Source organism: Haliotis cracherodii, unplaced genomic scaffold, assembly GCF_022045235.1.
Source record: "Haliotis cracherodii isolate W230 unplaced genomic scaffold, xgHalCrac1.p SCAF_2, whole genome shotgun sequence".
NCBI lineage: Eukaryota > Metazoa > Mollusca > Gastropoda > Lepetellida > Haliotidae > Haliotis > Haliotis cracherodii.
This window is the reverse complement of record NW_027266275.1, coordinates 11511457-11538475: the sequence shown is the minus strand read 5'-3', so window position 1 is coordinate 11538475 and position 27019 is coordinate 11511457. Positions and strand designations below refer to the sequence as shown.

General features: G+C 41.1%; 3 protein-coding genes across 11 annotated transcripts; all 3 read left to right on the top strand.

Moving 5' to 3' along the window:
• The first annotated feature begins 2285 nt into the window (after nt 1-2285).
• Nucleotides 2286-8871, top strand: LOC139469775 (E3 ubiquitin-protein ligase Midline-1-like). Of its 9 annotated transcripts, XM_071252059.1 has the most exons (4): nt 2286-2415; nt 3814-3928; nt 6298-6606; nt 6959-8871. In XM_071252059.1, the coding sequence occupies exons 2-4, from the start codon at nt 3922-3924 to the stop codon at nt 8611-8613; spliced, it is 1971 nt and encodes a 656-aa protein (XP_071108160.1). In that variant the 5' UTR covers nt 2286-2415; nt 3814-3921; the 3' UTR covers nt 8614-8871. The 9 variants fall into 9 exon arrangements, with proteins under 9 accessions (XP_071108160.1, XP_071108166.1, XP_071108163.1 ...); XM_071252065.1 differs by lacking the exon at nt 3814-3928; XM_071252062.1 differs by lacking the exon at nt 3814-3928 and having other exon boundaries at nt 6276-6606.
• Nucleotides 8872-11418: 2547 nt separating this feature from the next.
• LOC139469777 (E3 ubiquitin-protein ligase TRIM56-like) lies at nt 11419-18116 on the top strand. The gene is made up of 3 exons (XM_071252069.1): nt 11419-11524; nt 15241-15549; nt 15793-18116. Exons 2-3 carry the CDS (start codon nt 15249-15251, stop codon nt 17439-17441), a joined length of 1950 nt encoding a protein of 649 aa, XP_071108170.1. The 5' UTR covers nt 11419-11524; nt 15241-15248; the 3' UTR covers nt 17442-18116.
• Nucleotides 18117-19833: 1717 nt separating this feature from the next.
• LOC139469780 (tripartite motif-containing protein 2-like) lies at nt 19834-26701 on the top strand. Its single transcript, XM_071252072.1, has 3 exons — nt 19834-19902; nt 21306-21603; nt 23811-26701. Exons 2-3 carry the CDS (start codon nt 21306-21308, stop codon nt 25439-25441), a joined length of 1929 nt encoding a protein of 642 aa, XP_071108173.1. The 5' UTR covers nt 19834-19902; the 3' UTR covers nt 25442-26701.
• Nucleotides 26702-27019: the final 318 nt, after the last annotated feature.

Below are 27019 nucleotides of genomic sequence, written 5' to 3'. Positions count from 1 at the left end.
CGGATGTTTAGTCAAGTCAAGGACTGTGTGAGTGAGTTGGGTTTAATGTCGCTTTAAACAGTATTCCAGTCATATCATCGTGTGTCAGCTTAATGTGGGGGAAAACCCGAGGTGATGCAGGTCTCAGACGTTTTCCACTTTGGTGAAACCCACGAGGACGGGAACCGGGATACGAACCGACTATCAAAGGTTTCTGGAGTGCCCAGAGGACGCAAATGTGCACAGCAAATTACGGCGACTTTGGCTACTGGGCCTACCGTGCATCCGCCAAGTCAAGGATCCTGACCATGGGATTTAGTTTAGTCGCCACTTATAATCAGCAATAGATTGTTGGGAAGGCTAGTACTTGTCGTACCATGTGAAGTTTGAATTATGTGCATGTAAAGATTCTACCATGTACTCCGATGTTTAATATACACAACTGTTGTATATAACTATTTCTTTGTATTTGTATTAGTTGTATGCTACTTCCCGACAAAAGAAAGTATTCACTCATGCCTAATGGGGGGCGGTCGGGTAGCCCAGTGGTTTAAGCGTTCGCTCGTCACGCCGAAGACAGGGGTTGATTCCCGACATGGGTACAATGTGTGAAGCCCATTTCTGGTGTTCCCCGCCGTGATATCGCTGGAATAGTGCTAACAGCGGCGTAAAACAAAATCTCACCTCACCCTCATGCCTAATGGTGGCTAAAAAACAAACATGAAATGGTTATTCGATGGTGATGCATTTGATACAGGTATAAAATGAGATATTACATGCATCATATTATGGCGTATCTCACAACATAAGTGTTTTAGACTTGTAACCATTACATTTGTTTATGTCAAATCCAATTGTCATGTGTTTACTTTCTTTTGCCCTGCAGGTTATATCAAAGCATTTTCGTCGCTGTTATGAATTGTATTTCATTTCAAACTGATTATGAGTCATTAAAATTTCACAACTGATCGATATTATTGTATGTACCTAATAATGGATAAATTGCAACACAGAATAGTTAATAATTACCCAACGGAAGATGTACGACATGAATTTTCATCACCGAGTCACCATCACAGACGTATATCGACACCAAGTATACTAAAGCACATGCGACATGCCTTAACACGGCCATGTGTTAATTTTAAACTCCGCCTTGAGTTAAAGAGGTTGTGAGATTATCACATCGATGAGCAATATTCCAGAAATATTATGACGGAGTACGGGAAATTTGACTTTAAACATTGATTGAGTGAGTGACTTGGGTTTAACACCGTTTTTAACATTATTCCAGTTATATCACGGCGTGTCAGCTTAATGTGGGAGGAAAGCCCGAAGTGATGGTCTCAGACCCACGAGCACGGGTATGGTGCTGACAAAACCTAGAAACATAATCGGGGCGAACCGGGATTCGAACCCACAATCATAGGTTTCTGGCGTGCCCAAGGGACGCAACTCTGCACAGCGAATCGCGGCGCCTTAGACGACTGGGTCACCCGTGCCCCCCTTTACACATTGTACACATTTGGGGTATACGAATCAGAATTGTCAGCTTTGGTGACCCCTGGCTACCCTAGGCTACCCAACGACTCCTTTCAAGCTTTGTGTGTCGATATATCATTACAAAACTCTCAAATGCATGTCAGGAAGGTTGTTTGTTTTACATGGTGCTGGTATCAGGCGTTAGCTATATCGATTTAATTTAAATGTTACTTTGTTTACGGATACATTGATCCAAATTTTGATAAACATTGTATACAATAATTTATTTTTTTATAATTAATCGTTGAGAAAAACCCTTTAGATTAAACAATGCAGGCCATTCGTTACCAATTCTTGCACTTTATGCTTGTCTTAAAAGGCGACTAACGGGATCGGGTGGTCAGGCTCGCTGACTTGGTTGGTGCATGACATCGATACCAATTGCGTGGATCGATGCTCATGATATCAGTCACAGGATTGTCTGGTCCAGGCTCAATTATTTACAGACCGCCGTCATATAGCTGGAATATTGCTGAGTGCGGCGTTAAACAACAAACAAACAAACAAACAAACAGGTTACGGAAAGGGGCGAGTGGTGACGAATGAATGCAGGCGAGCTGTGAGCTGTTGTTCAAGTGAGCTCTCAATCCAAAATTATTCTGCACACAGTTTATGTGTGTCGTCAATGTATTTCTATAAATAAACCGACCTCTGAGCGTGTGTGCTGTCAGCGACAATGAATAGCGGAAAAGCCAGGCACGTCTCTGACCAAGTGGGTATTGCGACTCGCCAAAGCCTTTCACAGTTACCTCCCTTTTCCCAATTCGCGACAACGCACCTGGTGTATACATTCTTTTCTAGCTGTGTCGATCAATTAGAGTCAAGCTGGTGCGAGTTTTAAGAGGACGATGACATTCATGTGAGATACAGATATCAGCCGTGATATACATCAAGGTATGTACTGTACAATGTGTAAACCTCCTTCAAGTACGTAACACAAGGAAGTTTCTCCGAGTGTCACAACAACTGAACAAGCGAGGGAAGATATTAAACACAGACACATTCACAGATAGTGAGTAGGATTACTAATCGATAAATTTCTTAGCACGGTTCTCAGTGTGTGACGAAAGGAGGAAATGTCATGATAGTTGGTTATCGACATGTGATCACTCAACAGTACACAGCCATGGGCGTCGGCTGTTCACATGATCGCCAGGCTGTACACCTCCCTCACACAAGATCGCGAATGAGGACAATACAGGTCATGACCCGAGGCGTCAGGTTTCTACTGAAATGAGATCTGTAGGTTTCCCTGATCATCGGACCTTGAGATAAGCCCAAACTAACAGGAAAAGGTCACGGAGTGTCGCAATGAGTTTCGTAGTGTGCTAGATCCTGGAAAGCTGATTATCTCAGAGTTCATGTAATTCGGGTCATTGCGTCTCTTTACTACGAATACATAAATATTGATCACAAAAGGGGGCACGGGTGGCCCAGTCGTCTAAGGCGCCGCGATTCGCTGTGCAGAGTTGCGTCCCTTGGGCACGCCAGAAACCTATAATTGTGGGTTCGAATCCCGGTTCACCCCGATTATGTTTCTAGGTTTGTCAGCACTATACCCGTTTTCACCGAAGTGGTAAACGTCTGAGACCTGCATCACTTCGAGCTTTCCTCCCACATTAAGCTGACAAGCCGTGATATAACTGGAATATTGTTAAAAGCGGCGTTAAACCCAAATCACTCACTCACTCTCTCACTCACTGATCACGAAAAAGGAATCAGTAAATATGTTTGACAATGCTATACAACTGTATACTTTAAAAATTAAAGTTAAAAATAAGAATATTGATTCGGGTAGATATGTTTGCTGATTTTGTGTTAAAATCTCTCGGTACTCGGTCGCTATTATGATATTGCAACGATGCACGCACACCCGTATGTATGTATGTATGTTTGTATGTATGTACAGGTGAGGTGAAATGGGGTTTAACGTCGCGTCCAAGATTACTGCACTTATATAGCGACGTGCATGCACGTGTGTGTGTGTTTTGTATGGCTGCCTGTACTAGTCCGGGTTATGAATTATTATTAACTTCCTCATCACAATCTTCGTTGTGAGTGAGGAAAACTATGATAGGTTTGAATATTAATAACGCGCTCTTTGCATAAAGTGAGGTGAGGTGAAATGAAGTTTAACGTTGCTTTCAAGATTATTGCTTTCATTGTTTGTACTAGTCCGGACTACTGCTGAATTTATACTGCTAGCTCACTGAGATACCATGCCGCAGTTTAACATGAATACCCCACTCAGACACAGTATACTGACTCCGAGACGACCAGTCCTTGTTTTAGCCCCTTAATGCCGAGCGCCAGACAGGGTAACAACAAGTACCATCGAACCCCGGACCTTCCGCTCTCCGGTCGGACGCTCTACCACTAGACCAAAGAGGCGGTCTATGTATGTACAGTATGTATGTATGCCATTCTCACATTGGTCCTGTTTGTCTTGTCGTCATTTGACTAAAATATTTCAAAAGATAACAGACCTCACACATGACTTAAAATCCTTGTGAAATCGTTGAAAAAATCCACGGTTTACATATTTAAATGTACCAAAATCCACCAGTGATGCAACAATTTTGATGCTGTTATTTAATTATTTTTCCACAATGTAAATTTTCTTTCTGTGTTGAGCAGTTTGTGGATGCCTTGTCTACTAAAGCAATGTATTTGTGAATTAAATATTTTGAGAAAAAGTATGTTTCTGCTTTATGCATTATTTCAAATAACAAAATTCATGTAGTCCTTATTGTTAAATTCATTTTTCATTCTAGGTACAGTTATGTTTAATAAGGTCAATACTGAAAATTAGTACTTGTTGATAAGTATAATGACAATGATACCAGTGTTACCTCTTGATCAGAACCGTTACCCAAATGACAAGAAAAATATGCCACTGATTTCACTTCTTATTACACACAGTCTTGTTAATTACAAAGTCACTTGGTGTATTTTAGTGTCATTTGCATGCAGTGGAAATTGGATTTCGTAACATAAATGCAAGTTAACGTCACAAGACCTTTTAAAACGTTCTTTTTATATTTGTGTTATACCAATTGCCAGTGCTATTTCACCAAAGACAAGTTTTTCCTTGTTGGAAGCTCATTAGGGTTGATTAAACTATATAGGTACTTTTAATATTGTTTCAATGTACTGAATATTTCTTATTTTGAAAAGCATATTTGCAAAAAATATCAATGAATAGTTTTAATTTCCTACTATAGTGTAACACCAATGACACACTTGTCGTTATTCACATCTCTCTGCATTTGACATAGGCCTGGTTGTCGATAGTTCTACAAATAAACCTTATAAACGTGGAATAACACATTGCCATGAGACCCATTGCTAAACTGTCTTAACAATGGAACTAATGTAAATATAAAACAAACTAACGTCAAATTGTCATTGGTGTAACACTTATTTAAGATATGATTCATGGTGTTTTAATGTTCTTACAAAACATAATTAAAATCTATTTTCTGGGATACATGAAAAGCACATTTAAATGACAGTTACCCTTTACGTATCATAAAAGATTATGTTAGATATTTCATGATATCAGTGATGTATATAAGGCATTAAGTCATTGGAATAACGGGAGGCTTGTAGGGTATATTTTCGTTTGCATAATATTTATGATGTTTGTATCAAAGAACTTATTTCAGTTTGTAAAAGCCTCACCATGACAATAAATACATAGATATATAAACTAACAACTACTCCCTCTGCATAGAAACATGTCCTCAAGAAAAGAAATTAATTATCTCTGTGCATCTACCAATTTAAATCTGTTGAATCAGTGCACATGTGACAGATGTTACCCCAATGACAACAGACAAAATGATGGTGCAAGTCAAGCTTACATATCCTATTCAACTGATTTGCTGCCTGCTTTCCATGTCGTCTACATGGCCTCATGCACAGGAGGTGATCAGGAGGAGGGAGGATTCAGTTTCTTCTCAATTTTCTTTTATTTCAGCCATTTACGATATGTTACACCGCTGGGATTTTTACAAGCATATAATTTTGTATACGTATGCCTTGACTAGACTGTAACACTAGGTAATGCACGAGGTAAAATTAAAAGATAATAAATGTGCCATATGAATTATGAAATTAATCAATACACTTCGGGAAAAAATGCAAGCTCAAATTGATGTCACAGTCTACTGACAAGACAATTTACTTAATCTGGAATGAACTAAACATTTCTTAATATAATTAAAATACGTAAAACGTGAATCAGTCTTGTAAATTTATATACATAATTTATATTTGGTAATCACACAGTGTTTCGAATCCCCCTCAATGGTCATTTTGTGAGAATTGCTCAACTGACCATGAAAGTGACCAATCTTGAGAATCACCAATGTATGTATGTATGTACGTGTGTGTGTGTGTGTGTGTGTGTGTGTGTGTGTGTGACTGCGCGTAGTGGTGTCTGTGCGCGTGTGTGTGTTATGAAAAGTGGTAATCGTTTGACGCCTACATTAATTCGGGGTTTCCTCCAACATGAAATACTCACTCACTCACTCACTCACTCACTCACTCACTCACTCACTCACTCACTCACTCACTCACTCACTCACTCACTCACTCACTCACTCACTCACTCATCCACCCACCCACTCACTCACTCAAAACCCACCCACCCACTCACTCACTCACTCACTCACTGGGTACATGTAATGTCATTATCACGGATATATGCTAAGTCTTAAACTAGTTTATGCTATCATACTGTGTTTCAGGGCTCCTGTATTGCCGTTATAGTGTTCCAGATGTCGGGATCTGTGGCTGAGAAACCGAGTGACTTGCTGACATGTGTAATGTGCAATAAAGTGTACACAGACCCCTGTACACTGAGGTGTGATCACACATTCTGCAGGAAATGTGTCACAGGATACATCCAAACCAGACCAGATGCTGTACAGTCCAAGACGATCCCCTGTCCCTGCTGTCGACAAGCTACCAATGTACCCCATCCCAGCCGGCCAGTGGAGGAGTGGGCGGGGCAGATCAAACCCAGCATCATTATACAGCGGCTGATTGACAGTCATGAACCTGAGCATACAAGATCAGGTATTAATTATATTTTAAAAATATATTTATGATTATTAAAAGTGCTTTGCCTAAACAAATTATGAAGGCGAAATACGTTCGTATGACACTGCTTATTGGTCTTAAGGTCCTCAGTTCCATTTATAAAAGAACTGAAGACAATGTCACGCTAAACAAGTGAAATAATATTTTCATCTGTTATGCAGTTAAACTGTTGCCATATTGTTTTACATGCATTTCACGAATCAGAGATTTTCTTTATGTTTTGTCTTTAAGGTTTAATATTTGTTAAACATAACATTAAAGTTGTCCAACTCTTGACCAATTATGAATGCAATAATTACTATTATTCATTAAAAATGTTTATTTGTAGATATTGCTGATTCCCAACACTGCTATGTTTGTTGGGAACTAGGGGAGACAACTCGTGCAGCTTTATGGTGCCCTGACTGTGAAGTTCCGCTCTGTGACAGATGCGTTCGGACACACCGTGCATCCCCGGCCTCTCGTGAGCATCAGCTGTCCGATCTTTCTTGGAGGCACAGAATGAAACGGAACCGGAAATTAACGTGTACAGACCACACGGATGAACAAGTCAAATTTCTTTGCATGGATTGTAGCAAATTGTCCTGTCAGACGTGCAGTGTTCTTTACCATAGGAAATGTGAATCTGTCGTCACGATTAAATCACAGCTGCCGCTGCTGAAGTCTGGATTATCTTTGAAAAGAAAGATCATGCACAACGCTCTGCAGAGCAAAAGGACTAAGAAATCCAAGCACGAATTAAAAGTAAAACACCTGTCAGAGACGCATCAGTTAATACATGCAAACATTCAGGCAATTACAGAAAGAATTGTTAAAAACATAAAACTCAAGGAACAACAATTGTTAGATGAACTTGATACCATAACGAGGACCATCATCGATGACATACAGGCTGTTTTGAAACACGAAGAGATCGAGATGCAGATGTACAGACAACATTGTGAGTTCATTGACCAGGCCTTGGTATCGGACTGTGAGATGGACCTGTATGACGCGTATCAGGCCTGGGAGTTCGGAGCTGCAGACTTTGGTGATTGTCCAGACAGAGACAAAGCAGACACACGGAGAATAGATGACATCAGGTTTATACCAGACACTGACAACGTCCAGCAAATCCTAGATGACCTACTACTGGGAACGATTGACGTCACATATGAGGATGTGCAGAAACCACCTTCTTATTGTTTGTTATATGAGACGATGGACGGACGGACAGATGTTGATGAACGGGAACCGTACCTACGTGATAATACTGTTCTTGTTGTAAACGACATTGAAACACTCGTAGTGACCGACTGGAATGAAAAAAGCGTGAAATCCTTCTACACCAGGAAGGATCATTCATACCACAGCAAACTATCCCTCACAAACTCTCCATTTGGAGTGGCACATTTGAAGGAAAACCACGTTATCGTTACGACCCCAAGATCTCATCAGTTTGTAATAATCGGCGTGACCCCTGACTTAGATCTGCTTTCAACCATCGACACCAGCAAGGCGTATTACAGTGTTGCTGTTCTGAATCCTGCGTCTTTAGTAGCCGGTGCCATTAACTGTGTGGACATCTTAGATATGGAGGGGAAGGCTCTGAGATGTGTCAGCGGACCTGGAGATGAGTTACCCCTGACCTATCCATACTACCTTAGCGTGAGCAGCAAGGGCAACATACTTGTTTCTGACTGTTGGAAAGGAGTAGCAAAATGTCTGACGTCAGAGGGTGACGTTATGTGGACATACGCCCCTACCGAGGATAAAGCAATCAGTGATCCTTGTGGCATCGTGGCAACCCGCACGGGTTATGTTCTACTTGCAGACCGGCGTTTGAACAAGGTCGTGCAACTGACAGAGAAGGGAAAGTTTGTCCGAGATGTAATCACAACACGGGATGACATCAAGTCACCGGTGGGTCTCGCTGTGGACAGACATGGCTCCATGTGTGTATGTGATAAAGACGGCATCAAACGCTTCATTCTAACGTTATGAAACTGTTACATGTGAATAGAACGTACATTTGGCCTATATCATCCTGTATCCAAGACGGGATGATATCAAGTCACCATCGGGGCTCTCACTGGACAGACATGGCTGATCAAGTTTGTGTAATAAAGACGGCATCCAACGCTTTCTTCTGACGTTATGAAACTGTAACACGTGGCTGAAACGTTATTATGATACCCTATCCTGTATCTAAAAATCCGTGACAAATTGCATTTGTATCTGTTCTCTTGTGTCTTAAGTATTTCGAAGACATGCACGTGTAGGTGTGTGAGCAAATAAATGTCATTTCCTGTACATGGAGCAAAGTGGTATGTCAACTGACAAATAACGAGCAAAGCATTTCTCTGTGAGATCATCCCGTTCTAAGTGCATGTCAATGTTGGCAAAGTGTGCAACTTGATCTGTGGTCCTCCTGTATGTGAGTGAGTGAGTGAGTTGGGTTTAACGCCGCTTTTAACAGTATTCCAGTCTTATCGCGGCGTGTCAGCTTAATGTGGGAGGAAAGCCCGAAGTGATGCAGGTCTCAGACGTTTACCACTTCGGTGAAACCCACGAGCACGGGTATGGTGTAGACAAACCTAGAAACATAATCGGGGCGAACCAGGATTCGAACCCACAATCATAGGTTTCTGGCGTGCCAAAGGACGCAACTCTGCACAGCGATTCGCGGCGCATTAGACGACTGGGCCACCCGTGCCCCCTCCTGTATGTGAAACCACCACTTTCTTCATGTAAATGAGTGAGTAAGTTAGTATGGTTTTACGCCGTTTTTAGCAATACTCCAGCAATATCACAGCGGGGGACACCAGCAATGGGCTCCCCACATTGTACCCATGTCGGGAATCGAACCGGGATCATCGGCGTGACGAACGAACGCTTAAACCACTAGGCTACCCAACCGCCCCTCATGTAATGAAAGGCTGGATGAAATATCGTAGCATCCACCTTTCATGTTTAAGATTTGTCTCCTGGTGGGACACATAACATGAGGTATACAGAATAGTGTTGTACACTACGATCAACGTTTTAAACATTTCATCGTTTACATACTCTTACGCCCCGTGAAGATCCGAGGTAGAATATATAGGTCTTCAGCAACTCATGCTTGCCGTAACTAACGGGTGGTCAGGAACACTGACTTGGTTGATGCATGTCATCGTACCCCAATTGCGTGGATCGATGCTCATGATATGAATCACTTGATTGTCTGGTCCAGACTCGATTATATACAGACCGACGTCATATAGCTGGAATATTGCTTCGTGCGGCTTTAAACAACAAACAAACAAACATACTCTTACTCCCAGTCCTCTCCATATATAACGTGGCCATACGGTACAAGTTCAAATAGGGAGTTTTATCGGACAACGGAGTCAGTGATGACCCACGAGCCAGGGCACGATAACGTAAAGTCAGCCAGGTCAGGTGGTCGTCTCTTACGATTAGCATGAGATACGTGGGACTGCATGGACACACTGCCCCCACATCCCCACGAGTCTCTGCGCCAAATGTGTTTATGGTTATAGAAAACGCTGATTCCTTCGGAATTGGTACAGTGAGCCTGAAGTCATGCATGGTAATACAGCTAAAGATAGCTTCAAAAAAATAGCAATATAGAAATACAGGTGTATACTCCTCAACTCAGGTGGTGGGCGGTCGGGTAGCCTAGTGGTTAAAGCGTTCGCTCGTCACGCCGAAGTTCGATTCCCGACATGCGTACAATGTGTGAAGCCCATTTCTGGCGTCCCCCGCCGTGATATTGCTGGATTATTGCTAAAAAGCGGCGTAAAACTATACTCACTCCCTCATTCAACTCAGGTGGAAACTGAGTGTGACTAAATATTTATATATGCTTTCATACAAATATAATTCGATATCACGACGGGACTGATGCATATTCTGCTCCATTCAAACATGCGATAAAGTTTCGTACCAGTATGAAGCATCTTATTCTTCTCAAACGTTGAGTAGTATGGTTGTGACATCCGCTTGGTATGACAGCGACCTGCTCATGTTAATATACACCTTGTGGATACATGGACGAGCTCACTATCATTGGACCAATATACCGGTACCATGGCGGAACTTAACATGTCGCAGTTATGAGATAACTAGAAGAAGAAACGGCAGCTTTGGTTTGTCTTTATATGTTCTCTGTGGGTGTTCAGTTTTGAGATTGTTGATATCTTGATTTCACCCACTTGCCTTTCATTGCTAGACTATGTTGCGGCTGTGTATGTCGTCATGGTTACAGACAAGGGCTGGCAATCAGTGTATAAATCCCTGAAACAATAAAATAGGTTTTCCGCTTGACACAATACACTAGACAGTATTATTGGACGTTGCATGATGAACAGATGAGAAGCACTTATTTCAGATATGTACAATTCGTGTCACAATTCGTCAAAATGTAAAGATATATATTTTTTTTTTTTTCACTGGGATACTTTTTTTGTATTTTCTTAAACAAACCTAAAACTAATGTATACTCCACAGGATGTAGAAATCCATTTTTGCGTCAACACATAATAATAATCTTTGTAGAATTGAGGTCATCGGGTAGATCATGCGTTCACAATAAAAAACGATTGAACATAGAACAAAGAACATAAGCATCAAGTCGTCAGTTCGATATCTACAATATGTGCGTGGCATAACATAAAAATATAATATGGAATTTAAATGTGTATTTGTTGATTCAGTCTGTATGTATCAGAAATGCTTGCCAAACTGATCGTATCAGTAGTGGCTGCGGAGTTACCTCCCTTGTGTGTAAGGGGGCGTTGTATGTCCACACAGAGAACTGTCGCAGGTGGGACTCTCGCCTTGGAATTCAAGTCGTGGCATCGAATAATATCAGAGGAAGTAGTATTCAACACCTCACCGCTGTTTTAGGGTACGTGTTCCGCTCAATGTACTCTATGAGTGTCATGTTCTGTTCAGATGTTAGCCTACACGGATAAACTCCATGTCATTTCGATAAAGTGAAACCGAAAGTAGAAATACAACACCATGACATGTTTAGTGTTGATGTCACAAAGGTGTAAATGTACATGGTAACAGTGACCTGGTATTTCTAAAATATACAGGTTTCTTTTACATACACCAAACAGGCGACTTCGAAGATTGTTACCATCTTCAACCACATGTTTATGCTCACCACTCTCTAAATGCATGTTGACCGCCTCCATGGTCTAGAGGTAGAGCGCCCGACCGGAGAGCGGAAGGTCAAGGGTTCGATCCCCGGCCGCGTCATACCAAAAGACGTAAAAGGATGGTACTTGTTGTTACCCTGTCTGGTGCTTGGCATTCAGGGGCTAAAACAAGGACTGTTCGGCTCGGAGTCAGTATACTGTGTCTGAGTGGGGTATTCATGTTAAACTGCGGGCATAGTATCTCAGTGAGCTAGCACTATAAATCGGCGATAGGCCACACACGCACGCACGCACGCACGCACACGCATGCACGTCGCTATACAAGTGCAATAATCTTCACCTCACCCCGCCTCTTTGTTCTGTGAGTTGTGCTTAGATGGCAGAAAAGAAGTCTTGTAATATCACTAGGGTACAATATGCTTACTATTTACCGTTAAAGAACTACATGATCAATGATACTCTACTGTGAATATCGTCAAGTTATCACCAGTCGTGACAAGAGAAAATTAATATTTTAGTTTAGCAAAGTAAACTGTCGAGCGTTGACAAAATATAATTCTTCGTTTATTGTTTTTCTGAAACTGATTAATATCAGCGTTGTGTTGTTTTCTAGAAGGCTGGTAACAACTTTACCATGACGGATATACATAACTATGATGGTTTGACACTTTCGTATTCAAACCGTCACAATATCTAGAATTAGCCTTGGGGAATTAGCTCGGGATCGGGCACCACCTTCAAAGAAACCAAACAAAGTGTCTATGGCCAGCTCCTTCATTGGGGATTTCTCGACAGTCTGTTTACATTTAAAATAAGAAATAGTTTTACATATAAAGTACAAAGTCATGTAGACATTTACAGTTTTCACAAAAGAAGCAGTTATAACAATAGTGTGTGACATTAAACAATGATTACACATAAGAGTGAAAATTTCATGATACATAAACGTACCGTCAGCTACGTGATAAAAAAAACAATTACAAATAACAATATTAAAGTCAGTCTACAAAGATACCTACGAACAAGACTTGCATACTCTTATGTGACACTTATTTTCAGCCACTCCTAATTATGATTACGCCTTGCTAAATGGGACTGCCATAAGGTATATCCTATTTACGTATAAACCTAGTTAAACCCAGTGTCTGTATCAAATGTACGCAGATTTAATATAAATAACAACATGTGTTGGCTGTAACTTCTGAGCATATATCATTAATATTTTATGCTGGTATATGTTATACTTGAAGGCCATATCTATAATTTATCTAAACTACCGCAGCAAACAAACTATATCTGATAGCATCCACATACACTGAGTTAACGGGCCCATTAACAAATGTCCATTCACATCACTGAATGGTATAATATATGGATATATGTACATTTTAGGCATTGCTCGTAATGTAGACTTTTGTTGAAGCTGTGTTACAAATGCATTATGCTCAGACCTATGTAAGTACAAGAGAGTTACCTATCTTATTGGTACATCGCTAACAGATTAACTAAATGATTATTATTACTGATTTTAGCTTTGGCTTAGTTGTGCTATTAGCATAAATATGTGTGATGTAAATACATCATATATTAGCTAAAAGAAATTAACGTTTTCTGCCAGGCTAGTTCCATCAAATAACTCTCATATTATTTAAATTATTTAAAGCAGTCTGGATTCTGTTTATGAACAAGTAATACACGCACATGCAATGTATTGTTCATCATAGAATCCTTACATTAAAAGATAATGTACATTCCTCGTGTGATATAAAAAGTCAGATCAAAATGAGGTAGTTCGTCTGCATTTACAAGACGTTTTCACATATATATAAAATAACTGAATCACACTAAAATAACAACACGCAGATAAAATACACAGCTTGCTACCACGACACCCGAGTGTTAACACCTTATTTCCGACTCGGAACATGTTTGATATTCAAGATATGCTATACTGTGGAGTTAATACTTAAACGATAGTTTTGTCTAAACCTAACGGAAATACATTTGACAGATAAGTTCGTTAAATAGATACAACCCACTTAATATATTTGCCCTTATACATGATCAATAACATATTACTTGAAATACCTTACCAGCTGATAATATTGCTCCATATACGATACAAATTATAAAACAATTTAACTTATAAATTTAGAGAAATAGTAAAGTGAACATGACTTACCTTCAAAGAGACCAAACAAAGTGTCTATGGCCAGCTCCTTTATTGGGGATTTCTCGACAGTGAGGTACCCCCGGGGCTAGCCAGTATATATACTCTAGACACCTTGAATGGTCACGTATTTACTGCATGTTCAATTATCAGCTTGATAAGAAAATTTGAGTTCGTGCGCCGAGAACAGGGATTAAGGCTTTTCTAAGAATGTGATGTCCACATAAGTTGAATAATAATTGATGAAGTAGTCCGAAAATATTGATATGATGTGGACATATCAGCGGCAAGTGGTCACTGAGATGGAGGCTGAGACACGTACAGATAGATGATGCTGACCATGCTCCAAGGATGTTATGTAATTTTCTATATAGCTGCGACCTTCATATGTGAGACTGACTGAATACAGCACCTTACATTTAACATATAACACCATAAAGACTATTACCACAGTTACCTATAGTTACAACACACCAAGACGAGTTGTTTGGGCAGTAAGAGCACGGTTTGGCTTGGCATTTGATTGACAGACAAAAGGACCGAGGGGCAGAGCCACGAGGTGATTCTTTTGTCTGTCAATCAAATGCCAAGCCAAACCGTGCTCTTACTGCCCAAACAACGAGTTGGTGGGTGTGTTGTAAGTGACTTGTAGCACGGGTTGCGACGGTCATTCCAAAATTGCGCGAGTTTGTGTAAAATTTAGTGACGTATAATATGACGTTAACTTTTAACGTTAATGTTTAACTCTTAATCTAATTGTTAAATCAAGTGTAAACTTTGGAATTTTCAAAGGCACATTAGAAATGTCAACTATTAATTTTCCGAATTGAGCAAAATGCGTTCTGTGTCCAGTTGTTTTTATGTTTGACAGTTATATTGTAATCTTTTAATAGAGTTATAAACATTTCTATTGTTTTTTGTTGTTTATTTACGTTATTACTCTTGAACACTGTGTACAACACTGAAGAAACATTGTAAGTTTGAAATTTCTGAAGCCAGTAGGCGGGGCTTGCTGATTTTGGCATCAGCCAATGGTAATAGCCTTTAACAAACCGTGCTCTTACTACCATGATACAGCACGGGTAAGATCAAAGGTACCGCTCGCAACCCGTGCTACAATGTATAAATATTGAGGAAAAATTACCAATTTTACAACTTTGACTTAACTATAACTGCATTATATTCTAAACCAAACCGGCCTTATATCACCAGTACGCATATATGTTGTAATTACAGTTCACTTTACGGAAAATACTTTTCTCATGGGTTTTCTATCAAATTTTCCAGTTTTACAGATGGCGACCTCACGGGCCGAAAAAGTGAGAGAATTCCTCACCTGTGTGATCTGCCAGGAACTGTACACAGACCCCTGTACACTGAGGTGTGATCACACATTCTGCAGGAAATGTGTCACTGCTTACATCCAAACCAGACCAGATGCTGTACAGTCCAAGATGATCCCCTGTGCCTTCTGTCGACAAGATACCAAGGTCCCCGACCCCAGCAGGCCTGTGGAGGAGTGGGCGGGGCAGATCAAACCCAGCATCATTATACAGGGGCTGACTGACACACAGGAATCTGCGAGACGAACGACAGGTATGATTATATACATTAACAAAGTTATCCAGCAATTGAATGACATATAAACAGTGTGAAAGCTTACAGTGAAACACATCGACCACAGACCCATCTTTTTTGTTTTTATTCCATTTTCATCGAAATAGTTTATGTCTGTTCCCAATCATGCTTGAAATCTGTAACTTGAACATGTAAATGGGTATATGTATATGTTAAATTATACATTACTCACTCACACCTAATAATGATATTCCTTCACAGGTGATGAGTCCTGCAACAACTGCTGCCTGTGTGACAAGCTAGGGGAGACAACTCCTGGGACCGCCTGGTGTCCTGATTGTGAAGAGTCCCTCTGTGGCAGATGTTCCAAAATACACCATGGAAGTTCTGCAACTCGTGACCATGAATTATGTGACTTGTCTGGAGAGGTCAAGGTGAAGAAGAGACGCAAGGTCATGTGTAAGGGACACAAGGGTGAGCAAGTCAAATATCTCTGTCTGGACTGCAACAAGTCACTGTGTCAGTCATGCTGTGTGGTCTACCACAGGAAATGTGACTCTGTCGTCACAATTAGCTCTCAGAAGACGAGGATAAAGCTTGAGTTATCTCGTAAAGTCAATGGTCTTAAGAAAAAGCTTCTTGGTAAAAGCAAAAAGATAGAAAAACAAAAATCAAGAGTATGTGAAATAAAAGCCAATAAAGCGTCCGTAAAAGAACACATTACATCTACCGCAAACAGACTCGTCGAACACATCAAGCACAAGGAAAAGAAGCTGTTAGATGAATTGGATACAAAAACAGATACTCATATTTCTCAGGTTCGCGCAGCTATAAAGCTTGAAGAGATTGAGATGCAGATGTACAGACAACATTGTGAGTTCATTGACAAGGCCTTGGTGTGGGACTGTGAGATGGACCTGTATGACGCCTATCAGGCCTCGGAGTCGGGGGCTGTAGAGTTGGGGGATGTCAGGGACACAGACACAGCAGACACACGGAGAATAGATGACATCAGGTTTATACCTTACACTGCCAACGTCCAGCACATCCTAGATGACCTACAACTTGGGAAGATTGGCGTCAAATACCAGACTGGATCCTGTCTGAAATCTTCTCCGGTAATGTTTGACACGACTGACGCCAGGGTGGAGGGAGATGTGGAGAAACCTGATCTACGTGACGTCACAGTTCTGCTTGTAAATGGTATACAGACAGTTGTAGTCACTGACACGGAGAACAAGTGTGTGAAATCTTTCTACACTACAAATAATCAACCATGTCATAGTAGACTTCCCCTGGATGACCCTCCATGTCGTGTAACGCAGTTAAAGGAGAAGCAGGTGATGGTTGCTGTCCCTGAATCCCGTCAGATTGTAACAGTAGAAGTGACCCCTGACCTGGTGCTGCTCTCTACCATCACAACAAGCAAGGGGTACTACAGTCTCGCTGTTCTGAGTCCATCATCTCTTGCAGCAGGTGGTACCGCCTGTGTTGATATCTTGGACATGGCGGGACACGTGCTGAGGTCAGTCACTACACACAAGAATAGGACACTGTTTACCTACCCCTTCTACATGTGTGTCAACAACAAGGGCAACATACTCGTGTCTGACTGGGGAAAGAAGTCTGTGAGATGTGTGACGTCAGAGGAGGATTTTGTGTGGAGATACGCCTCTACCGGAGACAGAGCACTCAGGCCTTACGGTATCTCAACTACAGGCACAGGGGACATCCTGGTTGTAGATATGAACACCAGCAAGGTGATACAGCTGACAGAGTCGGGGGAGTATGTCAGGGATGTCCTAACGTCACAGGATGGTGTACGCTCTCCACTAGGTCTCTGGTCGGACAAACATGGCTCCATATTTGTGAGCGATAGTGAAAACATCAAGGAATTTATCATGCCATAGGGATTGAGTAAATACAATGTGACGCATTATGTCGCTACGATCTACTAGGGCCTAAACAGTTTCTGGTTCGGGCTACCCTCCAATATACACCCCATCTCAACACGCACTCATGCACACAATAATATAAATCCAACAGAAGCAAAGACCCGTATGTTACAATAATTGCAAACTCACGACCCCGAACTCTGACGTCCAAGGAGATTCACCGTGACCTCGCGTCAGTGCACCAACGTCCAACGCTTGAAACAATGTCTAAACATAGCATCGGAAACTCCCATGTGTAGGACTAGAAAAACTGTAATGAACTTTTACAAAATCAATTGAACAAACTGTTTAAAGGCGAATGTATTAGCTTATGGCATCATAAAACATATATGTTCACTGCAGTCATAATAGCCAGCGCTTGCGACAGATGTCAGAGACTATACCTCATATATAGCCCCGGGGAATTGTCCTGACACATAATTAGATGACCTGGGGTTAATATATTAGGAGAACGAATGTGTCTCTTATGTAATTTGAATGCAGTAGTGGGTGAATATATATATCATTCTCTTACCGTGTCTCCAGCATAAGCCTCATTAAGTAATATGTGTGTGTGTGTGTGTGTGTGTGTGTGTGTGTGTGTGTGTGTGTGTGTGTGTGTGTGTGTGTATTTCAGAATATCGCTTTGTCCATCCCAATATCTTTAAATTAGAATCATTGTTACAATTCTCTAGCTAGCAGTGTAACCTTTCAACAGTTGTTAATTTATCTTGACAATGTGTATAGGAAGCCACTCTGTATCAGCTATTGCTCTGAAATAATATATATGTACTGTAGGCCTGTGGCCCCTTCAGAACTATAATAAAGATTGCTGATTGATCTCACCGTAGCATACACTCACTGGTAATAGCTATTTGCATACTTTGGTGAAACAAGCGACAGTGAAATGGCGCTTACAAACACGCGGGATCACAATCAGAGGACTCAGGGATTCGAACCGACGACCAACGGATCTAGAGGCAAGGGAGAGAACTCTACACAAGTGATTGTGTTGCCTATTGCTGCCGTAGTAGATTAGGAGCAGTGTAGCTCATTATGTCCCAATATAACATTTGTCATAAAACAGATGTTGTCTTTTATAGAACACTATATAGATGAATGATATTCAGTACTAGTTCATTGTGTCCGAAGGACGGAGGCAAAGGAAAGAATCAATGTTCTAATTTGTCACTGATGTATTGCAATCATATTATGACTATGTATGATTTTACGCCGCTTTCGCAATATTCCAGCAATATCACGGCGGAAATGAGCTTTCGCATTGTCCCCATGTTGGGCGTGACAGGCGAACGCTTTAACCACAAGGCTATGGTCATTGGCTAGGAGCTTGACTGAAAACTGACAATACATGTGTTAAGAACAAAATAAAACAAAATACTGTTACTGAATAACAAATGGATGGGCTTATAACAGCGGTAGTAGCATAAAGTTTCTTGTGAGGATTCATGCTAGTTGGCCCTTTGGCATCATTTCAAATTCTTTGTACTCAAACTATACATAAGTTTATAGCGATTGACTGTTTAATTTCAGTTGATATTGTATGCAAGTAGTCCATGTTTTACGGAATTAAAACCTCCAATACGCTCTATGCTGATATATTTCGAAGGGCTTTGACCACGCATTATTTTCGAGGAAAGCATTGTTTTGTATCAAGTGGGTTTTTTTCAATAACGGTAACTATATATAGGATATACAAGTCAGGGTTCGCTTCCGAGGCATTGAGTGCACCTTTGTATGCTCACCAGTTACATGTACGTACTGACAGTGCATTTTTATATTCAGTTGTTGATTTCTTATTTCAAGGCGGCAAGTTTTACTTTTATCTGCATTCTGCTATGACAACAAATAACCGAACTGTTTGGTGGCATGGACTGAGTTCAATATTTTGAGTGGATTATCGATCTGAATTAAGGAAACGAAAATAGCCTTTGAACAAATTTTAGTACTGTATATACATGTACTCACTGTATTATTTTACAAATCATATAATTATTTGGATATCAAACACAACTGTTTCGCTAGCCAACATGAATCGGACACCCCTTAAGAAAATTTACCAAGCCTCGAAAATGTCAGTTCTACATCGCAGTGTTATGACGTCATATCGCTCATTGTGATGCGAAAACTATGACGACAAAACATCCAAGTGATGACATTCTTCTCTTTGTTACCTCACGCGGATCATCCTTGATTCGATCCCGGAACTTACGTTTTCCTGAGCGTTGATCGCGTATGAATCACCACTCGTCGAGATGTCGCAGTTAGCTCCCTTGTATATTATGCAGACCTGGCAGACACCGCTGTGTGTCTCGGCGAGATACCTTTATTTCAACACCTCCAAGACACAGTAAACCCCACACAGTGCACACGATGAACTAGTGTATGGCCAGAACATCGATAGCATCGACTGTTACAGGTATGTGTTTCTCAAACACTGATTTAGTTTTGTAAACACACAGGTATTTCTGATCGATACTTCACATGAAGAGAGTATTATGCTGATAAGAAGGAGCTGTACGGACCATGGCAATAATGAAATGCGAAAGTATTGACATTATAACTTTCTTGTATTGTTATGAGTTCTGCAAGTGTCTGGCATACATGTTAAATCACGCAATACAGATATGTTGACTTGGTCCCGAATACAATCGTTTACAGTTACCTCCCTTGTATATTGACAGAGGCTATGGGTTTGACTATGGTGCTGACGGGGGTCGATAAAAGTCTTTTTTTTACAAAACTGTATCTGAATTATTCCAAAGCTGTTAATGCTAATCACATGCGTATTTATAACAGGACTACATAACCGCTCTTACCTCAAGAAGTTACCTGAGTTAATTATACAGAGTGATGTAATGAGTGAGTGAGTGAGTGAGTTGGGTTTAACGCCGCTTTAACAGTATTCCAGTTATATCACGGCGTGTCAGCTTAATGTGGGAGGAAAGCCTGAAGTGATGCAGGACTCAGACTTCAACTTCGGTGAAACCCACGAGCACGGGTATGGTGCTGACAAACCTAGAAACATAATCGGGGCGAACCGGGGCTCGAACCCCCAATCATAGGTTTCTGGCGTGCCCAAGGGATGCAATTCTGCACAGCGAATCACGGCGCCTTAGACGACTGATTAACATGATATCAAGATATGCAGCATAATGTATTCCTGTAAGACTATGATAGGGTCAATCTATATTCAATTATTCAAGAATGTCGCACTTATATAGCGATGTGCATGCTCGTGTGTGTGTGCGCACGTGCTGTGTATCTGTGAGGCTGCTTGTACTAGTCGAGACTAATGCCGATTTTATGGTGTTAGCCCTCTGAGATCCCATGCCACAGTTAAACAGGAATACCCAAGACAGACACAGTATACTGACTCTATCATGTTTCGTCCCAAAATGCCGAGCGCCAGGCAGGGTAACAACAAGTACCGTCTGTTAACATCTTTTGTAATGACGAGGCCAGGGCTTGAATCCACGGCCGTCGCTCTCCGGGCAGATGCACGTCATTCTCGACCTTGAAAAACAAGCTATATGGTTTACTCATTGACTTCATTGTGGATTGTCTCAACCAAGAAATTCGTAACCACATATACAACGTTCAAACAAGGTTAGGGGCGGTCGGGTAGCCTAGTGGTTGAAGCGTTCGCTCGTCACGCCGAAGACCCGGGTTCGATTCCCGACATGGGTACAATGTGTGAAGCCCATTTCTGGTAGTCCCCCGCCGTGATATTGCTGGAATATTGCTAAAAGCGGCGTAAAACCATACTCACTCACTCACTCAAACATGGTTATTTGTGCTACGTCATGACCTGTTTTACAGATGGCGACGTCGTGGAATGAGAAAGTGACGGAGTTTCTCACCTGTGTGATCTGCCAGGAACTGTACACAGACCCCTGTACACTGAAGTGTGATCACACATTCTGCAGGAAATGTGTCACTGCATACATCCAAACCAGACCAGATGCTGTACAGTCCAAGACGATCCCCTGTTCTTTCTGTCGACAAGATACCAAGGTCCCCGACCCCAGCAGGCCAGTGAAGGAGTGGGCGGGGCAGATCAAACCCAGCATCATTATACAGGGCCTGATTGACACACAAGCTGGAGATACCACTGAAGGTAAGACACGCCCACATTTTAAGGAAGATAATTCCAGAATTCCACAGCAGTTTGTTTTGTTTTTATTACTTTCTTGTGTAGTCATGAAAGTGTGAAATGTACACAGGACTTCCTGAGAATGAAAGAATGAATGAATGAAAGAAAGAAAATAGAAAGAATGAATGAATGAATGAATTTAATTAATTAATTTATTAATCAGCAGATTCCCAAAACATCCACGTAATTATTTACAAAGTAATCGAGCAGACATATCACAAGTTTGGAACAGTGTTCTGCATATATAAAACAGTTAAAAGTTTGGAAATCTTATTGCCACAGATTGTTTTAGATATTCCTAATATTTTATAAATACTTTTATAATATAGCAAAATATATCTGATGATTCCACTTTGTTCCTGTTCGTGTGCTGCGCAATGTGTGTAACATGTATACATGTGGTATAACAGTGGTATACATGTCTGGTCAACAACAATCGAGACGTAGATCTGCAGACACCCATGCTTGTCGTATGAGGCGACAAACGGGATCAGGTAACTCGGTTAATGAGTGAGTGAGTGAGTGAGTGAGTGAGGTTTTACGCCGCTTTTAGCAATATTCCAGCAATATCACGGCGGGGGACACCAGAAATGGGCTTCACACATTGTACCCATGTCGGGAATCGAACCCGGATCTTCTGCGTGACGAGCTAACGCTTTAACCACTAGGCTACCCGACCGCCCCAACTCGGTTAATGCATGCCATTGTATTCAAAGTGCGTAGATCTTTGATCTTGATGTCAATCACTAGATTGTCTCGTCCATACACGCCTGTTTACAGACGGCTGTCATGTAGCTGTAATAATGCTGAGTGCAGCGTTAAACTACAAACAAACAATGCATTATTCACTGCAGTAAGTCTCGTGTCCTTCATTCGATCATTACGTAAACATTTGTGGAGAAATACATGTACGCAGGTTGAAAAATATACATTATTTTATGTTAATCGTTCATGCATAAGAAACGGAATAATTTATTGGGAAAATGGTATTTTTTGCGTATTACACACATATACGCGGCTTATATGGAGCTCTGAATATCAGATCTTTTACTCTGATATGATACCTGAAGACACATCCTTTAAGGGCGAGTCGGGTGAACCAAGAGCATCCAATCAAAAGGAAGGATGCAGGGTCCTTGAACCAATCAGATGTCAGCTTTCAAAAATATTTCTTAACTACCATTCTAATTTTTCGACCTTAGTCAAAGAAAACCGTCGCAGAACGGATCTACTATCTAAAGCTATACTTTTGGATCTGGATGGAATGTCACTCAAACACGGCAGGGTGTGTAAAAATCCACAACAATAAATAGAGTTCCTCGGTTATATTCGTTCAGAGATACAGAAATCGAAATGCAATTGGCAGCAGCAAAAATAATTCCTGGGCTACCAAAATATACATCGGGGGCATCATTGTACTTCGGAATTGGTAAAGTGGACGGAAGTGAAGACTCTTGTATTAAAAACATATCACAACACAGACCCATCTTAATTTAAAGATATTTTCCAAGTTAGTTTGCTTAAAAAATAACAAGCACCCTTAAAAATTCGGAAAATATAACAAGCAAGATTTTAACCTTCACATGATACTTTGTCCCATCTGTTGTCAAGTAGCATGCGTTAAATGAAATAATGTGTAATTCAACACAACATCTTAAAACACTTACCGTGGAAATCAAAATTATTTCCCAAAACCCAACATACAAACATGTACTATTCTTTTTGACATAATTGATAAAAAAACAAAATACACACTGAGCTTAGACATAAAGTTAGTCACTTACATTATGATTTATGTAGACTTGGAATTTAAGACACTGCAGAATGTTTGTGTGGTGGTAAATGTGAAAATGCAGATAACGTTTTTTTTTAATGTGACTTGTTAAAGGACGAAAGGGACATGGTACTTAGAACATAAGTAGTAGATTCGAAAATACACAAACTGATCTCAAATCGATATTAATTTGAAATGGGGATTTAACAGAACAAGATAGAGAAGCCTCGATGCTGATTGTGGTTAGCTGCATAGAAAGTTCTTCCGACACGACCTCCGATCTTAAAACAGACTGGTATCATATCCGAGTAAAAAATCTGTTATAAGATCTTAATAAGATTGTTTACGTACATGAAAGCATATATGATATATTCACACAACAGTCTTTTATATTCAGACACAAACGCCAAATGCTGTACGTTATGCGGGCAGCTAGGGGAGACAACTCCAGGGACCTCCTGGTGTCCGGACTGTGAAGTTACTCTGTGTGAAAGATGTGTCAAGATGCATCGTGCTAGTCCCTTATCTTGTGACCATGAACTGTGTGACCTGTCTGAAGAGGTCAAGGTGAAGAAGAGACACAAGGTCTTTTGTCATGAGCACAAGGATAAGAAAGTGGAATATCTATGTAAAGATTGCAACAAGTCACTGTGCCAGTCATGCTGTGTGGTCTACCACAGGAAATGTGACTCTGTCGTTACAATCAATTCACAAGTAGAAAGAATGAAATCGGAGTTAGCTATGAGAAGGAATATATTACAGACAAAATGTCATGGCAAAAGCAAAAGAATAGAGAGACATAAGTTGAAAATACATAAAATAAAAGACGATAAAGTGGCATTAGAAGAACAGATTCATCTTAACGCCAACAAAGTCATAGAGTACATCAGGCTGAAAGAAAAGAAGCTGTTAGATGAGTTAGATGAAATAACAGACAGACACATCATTCAGACCCATGCAGATGTAAAGCTTGAAGAGATTGAGATGCAGATGTACAGACAACATTGTGAGTTCATTGACCAGGCCTTGATATCAGACTGTGAGATGGACCTATATGACGCGTATCAGGCCTGGGAGTCGGGGCCTGTAGAATTGGGGGTCAGGGACACAGACACAGCAGACACACGGAGAATAGACGACGTCAGGTTTACACCTGACGTTGACAGTATCCTAGATGACCTACAGCTGTGGGAGATTGATGTCACATATCGCGATGGACTGCAGTGGTCACCAGTGTTGTTCCACACAACTGATGCGGCCACAGAGGATGACCAAGTGACCCATGGTATGTTTGACACCACAACACTTTATGTAGATGGTATACAAATTGTTGTAGTCACTGACTGGGAAAACACGTGTGTGAAATCCTTCTGGACCAGAAACAACCATCGACATCACAGTAGACTTCCCCTGGACGCCCCTCCCTGGGGTATAACAAAGTTGACAGAGATCCAAGTGATGGTTACTCTTCCTCACTCCCATCAGATTGTAACAGTAGAAGTGGCCCCTTACCTGTTGTTGCTTTCAACCATCACAACAAGCAAAGGGTACTTCAGTCTCGCTGTTCTGAGTCCTTCATCTCTAGCAGCAGGTGGAAGCGCCTGTGTTGATATCCTGGACATGTCAGGAGACGTGCTTAGGTCAGTCACTACACACAACAATGAGACACTGTTTACCTACCCGGCCTATATGTGTGTCAACAACAAGGGCAACATACTCGTGTCTGACTGGGGGAAGACGTCTGTGACATGTGTGACGTCAGAGGGGGATGTTGTTTGGAGATACGCCCCTACCGGAGGCAAAGCTCTCAGTATTCCTGCTGGTATCTCTACCACCAAAAAAGGAGATATCATGGTTGTAGACAAGGACGCCGAGACGATGATACAACTGAAGGAGACAGGGGAATATGTGAGTGATGTCCTCACTTCACAGGACGGTATTAATCAGCCATTGAGTCTCTGCATTGACAAACATGACTCAGTTCTTGTCACTTGTGGAAGGGAAATCAAGACATTTATCCTAACATAGTATGGGAGTGAATATTAATGTAGCGGTTTATGGGATTTATTTCTCACATCACACGATGGCGTGTATGGATGATGGGGAGGAAAAAGGAAATGTATTAAAAGAGAATAATAACTAAAGTGTAATAAGATGCACATTGTTATGTCTGAGGTGCATACCGGCGGTCGCCGTGACATAGAATGAAACTTAAAGGACATCCAAATAAGAGACACGGATGGCCCATAGGTCCGTCAGGCATCTCCGTCAGCTGTGAAGAGTTGTGTCCCTTTTCCGAATCCAGAACAGCCTCTCGTGGGCATTACGCTCAACTCAACTACAATAAACTGGTGTGTTGCACTGACCAATTTTTTTGGCAAGTTTATATCATTACCGTGAGAAACCCTCTGAAATACAAAATCATATTTACATATTCTGGCGGAGAAAACAGTAATTGTGGTTCATATCACATGAACATTTAAATGACAATAGTTATGTTATTGAAAATATCAAGTCTGCGGTTGTTATTCCAAATGTCAACCGAATATTGCCCCAATTGAGCTAGCATTACCGGCTGATTATGGTCCTGTCAGGGGCGTACGTTCCGTCTCATCCCAGGCATGTTCTATGGGGAAGAGGTCTGGAGAAACAGCCGTCCATGACAGTACAGCAACGGTATGTTTCCTCACGGTTCTCGATGATCCCGAACGATGTCGTCCGGGTAACTTACGCCATTGAAATTGCCTTCGACAATGACTTGTTATCTCCAATGAGTTGTGACGCTAAAACGTTTTCCTGAAAGTTTGTTGGCCTTGGCTATTAAGATGAAACCTCGACTCATCTCTGAATAGTATACTGTCCTTGTCTTGTCTCCTGAACTTGGTGTCTACACCAAGCTGGGCATGCCTGACGGCGACGTTGAAGCAAAATTAGGCGTTTCGCTGGTTGGCAATATGGTGTGCTCCTTCAACCGGTTGCGTATGGTTCTGCCACCAATTGGCCTCAACTCAACCCAGGTATTGTCCGAGCTGTTTGGTATCGAATCCGAAGATACACCAACCGAATATAATTGTCATGTTGCTGTGACGACGCCACACATGGACGACCTGTCCTTGGCAAGTCATGAGGGTTGCCGTGGTGAGATAACGTCTCCAAAGAGATGATATTTTTTTGCGATGAACATTAAAATGTCTATCAATTTCGTTCTAGTTTGCATCATAACCATGGCGCGTTGCCGTTGACTTTCAGCGAGCCGTAGCATTGCGTAAGCGTTATTTACAGTTTGGGAGGAGGAGATTGCTTTATGAATATGTATTGAAAGAGATATATATATATATATATATATATATATATATATATATATATATATATATATATATATATAGAAGTAGGCCTCATATCAATGACCAGACTGTGTACAATGTACATATATAACTGTGTCCAGCAGTGTTTCATCAAGGCTATTCCTTTGTTCAATATTTTCGGACGAAACAGGGAAGGGTACATTCACCATCTTGAGAACACCTGGTGTCATCACTATTTGACAGTGGATCAAAAACACATCCTTATGACATATTCGGAATCGTAAATCGATTATGCTCATAG